Genomic DNA, 8,055 nt, shown 5'->3' with positions numbered 1-8,055 from the left:
ACACATATGGGGCTGTGCGTTCATATACCTTTCTGTGCGTATGTATTGCATATTCTCACAAAGCATCAAATGCGGGAGTGCAGAAATAAAGGAGATATATTACATTATACCTAAAAGCCCCGGGAGCAGTCACATTGACAGCCACACAGAAAACAATTGTATTTTGATTATACAGAACGGTATTCTACTTTATTATTTTTATTTACCAGTCCGCAATGTGTTTACTGTAATTAGAACCATTTACAAATGCAAGCCATCGAAAAATGTACTTCTGCTCAGCACACTTCATTAGTCAATTACCATCGGGACTAGTGAAAAAAAAAAAACAGAGAACGTGGAGTTTTACAACGCAACAAAATATGGAGTTGATGTTTTGGATCAGATGGCGTGAAAGTATTCTGTGAAAGCTGGCTCCCGCCGGTGGTCTGTTCAGGTGTTTAACAATGTATTGGACCTAGCAGCCATCAACTCCTGGGAACTTTATAAAGAATGCACGGAGAAGAATTTACCAAGGAGAGAATATATTTTACAGTTAGCACAGGAACTTCGCAATAAGTATTTGGAACAGAGGGAGACTGCCAAGCGTGTACCCACAACTGAAGCTGGCAACCCCGCTGACAGCCGCAAGAGACGCCAATGCCAGGTTGGCAAGTGCAATAAAAATAAAACTTCGTACAGCTGTGCCCTGTGCAGAAAGGCGGTGTGTGGAAAGTACACTGCACGTGTGGAGAAGCGCATTATCTGTGTTGATTGTGAACAGCCTTAGACTCAAGGTAAAGGAATACCCTTTTGTCTATAAAAGCAGAAAAATAAATTTGACTTTTTTATAACTTGTTGTGCTGCTGCGCTTCTGTAAAAAGTTTTGTTATAAGTTTAATTTGCTCAGTTGCTTTTGTAAAATAAATGTTCATATATATTATGCTTCGGTTTTTGGAATTTAAACTTAAACTGCGTGTGTTTAAGATACGGAGCTGTTCTTACCTGACTTTTCATAAATATATGTACTAATTACCTGACAAAGAAAGAATCCCGTAGCTGCAAAAATTAACAAGATAAAATACTGTCATACCTATTCCGACCAGGAGCAGTCAAATTGACCGATACATGTAAAACATATTATAACAATTAAATGTTGCGTTATTGTTTGTATTTATCATTCGGGACTTGTCGCCATGTATTGAAGTTTGATTATATCATGTCTGCATTCCTCAAGTGAGCGGTCTTTTGATATTTCTGTTGTTTCAATGAGCCTCCTGATAGCCCATCAATCAGCCTTGACAGCTGACAGCGCCCGGCTGTCTGTTTGCACTCTGGTTACTGTACAAGTCGCTCGATTTTCTAAGAAATTCATTTTTATCCCAATATACATTGAAAATGGATTGCAGAAGATGCAGGACAGCAAAGCAGTGTTTGGAATTACTGCAAAATGTTACCAAACAATGATTCTGATGCAGCAGAGACGGACAATGACGAATCTGGGTCTTGTGAAGAGCAGACTGGGTTTGTGAAGATGAATCTTCCAGCAGCAGTGATAGTGAGGAGGATGCCAGCAAAGTGCCAGGATCGAGTGTGTGAAGAGGGCGCAGGATATCCAGTGGGAGAAGAGGCAATCCTGAAGCTCGCCGACAACTACAAGATGATCCCTGGTCAATGCCCTTGGAGGAATTAGAAGCTTTCCTTGCACTAGTATATGCCTGTGGTGCATTTGGTGCCAGAAGCCTGGGTTACTGTTGATATCTGTGCCAAATGCGAAAAGACAGTCTGCAGTAAGTGCACTGCATATGTTGAAAAGTTCAGGATCTGTGTGATTTGTGCCAGCACTTAGACTTTGTAAACGATTGTAAATGATGCCCAATCTGTTCAAATGTTTATTTATTCATGTCATTTCGATTATAGTATGTCTGTATATAAACACACAGCTTTGGTTGCGTATATACGCTTTGTTTTTTAACACTTATTTACATCGTTTCAGTTGTACAGTTTTGTATGTCCATGATATACCTGTATATACAGAAATTTATTTTCAAATATTTACAGTTTTTTGAGGTTGCGCTTTATGTAATATGTCTGTATATAAATACATTCACATTCCTGAATAAAACTACGACTTATATTCAATTGTTTGTCCTTTCATTATAATATTTATGTTGTTTTTAACCCTTTGCAGTCCTATGTCAGACCTGGTCCGACATTGCAATTTTCACTTTCCGGTCCAATGTTGGACCCTGTCCGACATCATCAATAATACATAAAAAACAGATCTCTAGTCGTTTTTTCTCCAGAAAGAGCCGAGAAAATCATTCAATGGCCGAGTGAGACCGATAGGAGCCGAGAGAAGCCGAAAAAAAGGGGCGTATCTCATGAATACAGATACCCCCGACACCACATAGATAACACGGACATAAACAAACAAGATAGCTGCTTCTGCATCCAGCGCTCAAAGAATATCACAGACATTTGCAGAGCTTTTTTTAGATGTTATAGTAATAAAATAATGACTTGGATCGCATTATTGAGGAGTTTGGTGATAAAACGAGTGATCAGGAGATGATTTATCGGTATGTACTATTATTAAGAGGTATGTGAAAAATATAGCAAACAAGTGGTGGGGCGGGGCTGGAGATGCAGTTGATATGCAGTGCCTTTTAAACCTGTTTTACTGTGAAAAAAAATACTTTTAAACAATGCGTCTAAAATAAACTGCGCTTGTGAAAATAAATTGGACCTGACGCACCTGAGACGTGCTGAAATAAATGGACCGCAAAGGGTTAATACACCGGTCAAATTAACCGGTCATGGTTGTTCTAGGAATGCCTATAAACGCGGTCGTTCTAGCGTTAACCCAAATATATGTTTAAGTTCACGGCAGGACTTAGTTTAATAAACCCCTAATTGTTAAGGTGAAACTAAATTCTAAGAATGACAAAGTGTTACCAAAAATATGCATGGTAAATATTTAGTTTATCTAAGATGTACAATACTGGGGTGACTGTGTGCTTTCCTGTTATATAATTTCACACTAAATTATTGTATACTGCTTAAAATGTAAGTTTATTATTAATTTTATTATACATATTACATATTTAATATACACACATACACTGCCCTCCAACAACGTTGCACGTGTGGATAATATGCAGAAGAGTTTCAAGTAATACAGAAACAGTTTATAAAGTACCCTGAGCAAGAAATCCACCAGAGTATACTGCGATACATTGTACATTTATTTTTAACTTGTAGTGTTTTGCTGAAAGCAAATCCCAAACATTTTAAAAACAAGTACTCACTGATAACTACTCTTAGTCCAGTCATGCAGGACCTCCTTTAGTTACCCCTGCTTAATGAAGCATATGCATTTCAGGTGCATGTAATAATCCATATGAAAATCTTGAGTGATGTTCATGTCATTTGTTGTAGTTTAGACAGCATATCATTAGATATTTATGTATCATGTTAACCATTGATTTCTGAGGTGGATCAAAAGAGTTAAATACACTTTGTGTTTTCTTTAACTTGTATTTCATTGTAACTTCTGTAGATGAGGAAATATGTGTATGTATATATGTTGGGGTTTCTCCATTCTTTATGTGTCACACTGTATATTTGACAAAAGCCTCAGACCTGGCTTTGGGTTAAACTAGCTTTAAGACAACACCAGAGGATCAAGAAACTAGGTTTCATGGCAATTTAATCTCTGTGATGCATTGGCATGAATGACGTGCCGCATCATTATTTTTTGTTAAATGTGTCTTTTCACCCCAGCAGTTAAGGGTTAATAAGCACTAAATCCAGTGTTCCTGATTTACTTTAGACATGTTTAAATAACCAAACAAGAACAAGATGTGAGAACAATTTGTAATAAATATTAATGGACTTAAAAAAAAAAAAAAAACTGATTTCAAGTTCTCCATAATCTAGCAATCTACATAAGACCTTATAAAAATGTTGCCAAACAAATGCATTCTTCTTCACCAACATAAAACCACTATGAATTACATAATAGATTGTAATTACCTAACTGGTCAGTAATCCCTGTTAATTCTCTCATTTCTGGGCTTTATCACTTATTTATTCCCAGTTGAAAAGGTAAAATAAAAAAATACAAAATCTACCTACATTTTTTTATTGTTCATTAGTAGTTCCATTCTTTTCAGTTTGCGTTTATTCTTTGGCATGGGTTTGTCATATATTCCATTTTTAAGGAGGTGTTCCTTGCTGTGATGGACCTGAGCACCATGTTGCAGCTGAAATGAGCACAGAGCCTTGAGAGGACGCAGTATAACCTGCAAGTGAAGCAAAACCAAGCAAAAACTAAGAAGCTGCAATATATGGATGATTTTTCATCCGTTACATGTTAACTGATGTTGAACAGATGTGTTGTAACAAGTTAATATCACATTACAATAATAACTTGTGGTTCATATTACAAGTTCATTCTATAGCCAAATATTGATATAAGAAAATGTCATTATCATAAAACAACACTTGCAACAAGTTATATAAAAAAAAAAAAAATTGGTTTTGTCTGTCTGAAAACAGCATCCCAATTCCTGCTTACTGGCATCCCATAGATGGCACACAGGATGCAATAAATTGGGACGTCCCTCTAATATTATTATTATTATTATTATTATTATTATTATTATTATTATTATTATTTATTTCTTAGCAGATGCCCTTATCCAGAGCGACTTACAGTTGTAAACAAAAATACATTTCAAGAATGTTGGATATTGGAGATCATATCCATTAAGAAAGACCCACTTCTGCAGATGATGAAATTTGACATGCTGGTCTATCTCCGTTCTTTATGTATCTACAGTATGTGTGATAGAGCTAATGAAAGCCTCAGACCTGGCTTTAGATTAAACTGCATGTTGCTCCATAAACTAGATTTCAGAGCTCACTCAAAAACATTACTTTTTACTTGTGCTAAATAAAAGAATTACCGGATTCTGCCGAGTCAACGTCCGGTTTTAATGATCACCCCAACCCCAACTTTTAGTTGAAAGTCACATTTTACCATTAATTTCCAGTTTTTAATAACCATGCGCAAATAATGCCTGAGGAGAAATATCGCGTCTCACGTGAATAGAAAAAAAACTGCCTAGAAGTAGCTGCCATGTGCATTAATGATTCAGGGTTCGGGTTATCTTTGGTTCAGATAACGAAGACGTGGAGCTCAGTGGTTTCAGATCAGATGATACAGACTCCACAGTCTGATTAATTACGCATTCCTGTTGTTACGCTACAATCCATATTATTATTTTTTTTGAAACTGCAAGAGTTTGTAACTCAGGCACCATTTTTTGTATTGAACATTTTAATGCTATAGTGCTTTGGATGCTAATTTATTATTTAGTGGTGTGTTTTCACAGTGGACACTGCAATTTCTTACTTATGTAAAGCCCTTTATTTTAGTTTATGTATTTTTTAAATGTAGCGACTTCTATTTTAGCGTTTTTCAACTACAAACGTGGTTTTTCATGATGTGGTTTTGCACTGGACACTGGACCTTTAAAGTTTAATATTTGTTTTGCGAAAATATTTGAAATGACAAAACAGTGGACATACTGCATCAGCTTTGAATTGTATTTACAATTGCATTACAATTTGTGTTTACAATTGCATGCCTAATTGCAATGTAATCTATCTACCTATGCCTAACCCCACACCCCACACTTTTGCCTTCATGACAACTTTACACACCCTGGGCGTTGACTCGGCAGAATCCGGTATATGAAAATAACAAATAATTACTACAGATCATATGTAATGACATTAATGTCTGACACAGTGTCCGATACCTTGCTAAATGACCTTTTCTTTTCTTTCTGCGGTCTCGCATTTTACATGGGATAATGACCACTCTCCTATGAACCTGATTGGCTGAGATGATCCTTGCGGTTCAGAATATACATTTATATTCTGAACAAAAAAAAATTGTAAAAAAGGATAAAAGATATGACTTTATATATTTTGTTTAAATATAGCTGCTACGGCATATGTAAATAAATATTAACTTATATATTTTGTTTAAATATAGCAGATACAGCATAAGTAAATAAAGAACACAAATAAATAATCATTTGGTTTGCTGACTACTGCGTAATCCAGTTTATATCCCACCTGTTATATTTGTTTTTGTCAAGTTGAATTTGTTTGAATTTTAGTGTTTGGAGCATCTTTCTTTTGTAGTATGCTTTGTAATTCATTTTCTGTTAAGTCACAGATTCGGTGTTCAGCCATTTTCTCTTGTTGTGAGGAGTGCAGGGAGAAAGGCATTCCTTTGAAAAGGGGCGGGACTGACAGTGATGTGAACCAATCACATGACAGACAGAGACTATTGCCCGGTGGCGTAAGGATGTCAGGGCAATAGTTTAATCTATTTTGCTCCTAAGATGAGGTTTTAACCAATCACAGGCCAGAATTTCCAACCACTGATTCATTATATAAATTATATATATATATTGTTTGCTATACATTTTCTAATTGTATTTTTTCATGTGAAGCGAATCTTGCAGAATTCTTGTACTATCTAATATATGTTATGCTGCTCCAACATTTTGTAATAATAATCATGTTACAGCTGGCACTGAATGTCAGATGAAATAATTAGAAGCAATGATTTTTTAAAAAAAGTTGACAGTTTAATTTGGATAAGAGAATAATTTATAAGAGGTACTCAACTTTCATTGCATGAGTTCTTCAAATGCAAGAAAACAGTGGCACTCCACTTCAAAATGAATTTAGGAACTGCTTGACAAAGAAATAACCAGGCATGCTGTATGGCTCCTTACTGATAGCACAATATTTGAAAAAACAGTGTTATACTAAAGACAATATTTGTTAAAAAATATATGTTTCTGTATTGGATATATATTTGTCATTGTACTTGTACTGTTACTATGGGTATTGGGCTATCTGTATTCTGTGACTCAAATAAAATGTTTGATAATATTTCATGAAATAACATTAATTAAAAAATGGGTGCTTGTGACCAGGACGGATGGTGGTGATGTCAGACCTGGGAGTAGACAGACAAATGACTGGGGTGAGTGAAGCGCTGATGCGTGTATTTATTTCAAAATAAACGTTTAAACAAAACAAAAACACTTTCACAAAACAACCAAAACGGCAGTGGCCAAAATAAATAGACAGATACAAAACAGACACGAAACAAAAACAAAATAAAACAAAGTATCACGCTGGTTTAGAACCAGCACGTGTAGCAATAGTTTTTAGATATTAGTTTCTTTATCTCACGACTCACGTCTCTCGTTTCGCCTCTGAACACACTAACGTCGCTCAGCTACAGCTGTGGGTTTTTATACACATGACCATCTCCAAATTAGCAACAAATTAATTAATCTGGAGACGGTCACATTCTACACGAGTTTAGCATGGATGGGGAATTTTAACCCCATCCATGCTGTAAAACAGCAATAACAAAACATTGTGTTTTTACAAATTAAACAATAAGTTTTTAAATAATAATACAAAAATAAATACAAAATAACACACACACACACACACACACACACACACAGGGACGGGGTGTACCCCGTCACACTGCTAAAAAAGACCAATGGTTAAATACATACTTTCGGTAAGCATCATTGGATAGTTTTAGTCACAAAACCTTTTATGTAAGATGACACATTCCAAATGTAAATTTAAAATGCATAGGGTGCAGGAAAGTGATGCTTGCCTACCTCTTGTATTGAATCATTCTTTTCCATGATTGAAAGAGCAATAGCAGCACATTCCAGTGTAGAGAGACAGGTATTGGTTGGTTGAGTCCGGATTACATACTGACTTGACAGTGAAGTTTTCAATTGCACCTGAACAAAAAAAAAGACAGCAATGTACATTTGACACATCACTTACTCAGTGAACAGGAAACAAAATAAAAGGGAATGCATTTTAATGACCTTGATATTTGACCTTTGTACAACATTCAATCGCACACTGGATTGCTTTTGATTTCTGTATTTATACACAAAGGGACATTTTTAAATTAGGGTTTGTGACCAGGATGGTTGGTGGTGAAGT

At 35.7% G+C, this 8,055-nt stretch overlaps 1 protein-coding gene across 2 annotated transcripts in view; it reads right to left on the bottom strand.

Moving 5' to 3' along the window:
- Positions 1 to 314: 314 nt before the first annotated feature.
- LOC117426501 (tRNA-uridine aminocarboxypropyltransferase 2-like) overlaps positions 315 to 8,055 on the bottom strand; it is a 53,764-nt gene continuing 46,023 nt past the window's right edge. The window contains exons 5-7 of one of the 2 annotated variants that reach the window (XM_059022591.1): positions 7,716 to 7,844; positions 4,117 to 4,283; positions 315 to 1,737 (exon numbers count right to left, since the gene is read on the bottom strand). In XM_059022591.1, coding sequence (XP_058878574.1) covers positions 1,725 to 1,737; positions 4,117 to 4,283; positions 7,716 to 7,844 — 309 coding nt within the window. In that variant the 3' untranslated portion in view covers positions 315 to 1,724. Of the gene's footprint in view, positions 4,284 to 7,715; positions 7,845 to 8,055 lie in introns of both variants that reach the window. The other variant, XM_059022597.1, reaches the window with a different exon arrangement.

The sequence above is a fragment of the Acipenser ruthenus genome, chromosome 1 (genome assembly GCF_902713425.1).
Source record: "Acipenser ruthenus chromosome 1, fAciRut3.2 maternal haplotype, whole genome shotgun sequence".
Taxonomy (NCBI): domain Eukaryota; kingdom Metazoa; phylum Chordata; class Actinopteri; order Acipenseriformes; family Acipenseridae; genus Acipenser; species Acipenser ruthenus.
Note: the sequence above shows the minus strand (reverse complement) of the source record. Positions and strands in the feature narration are given on the sequence as shown.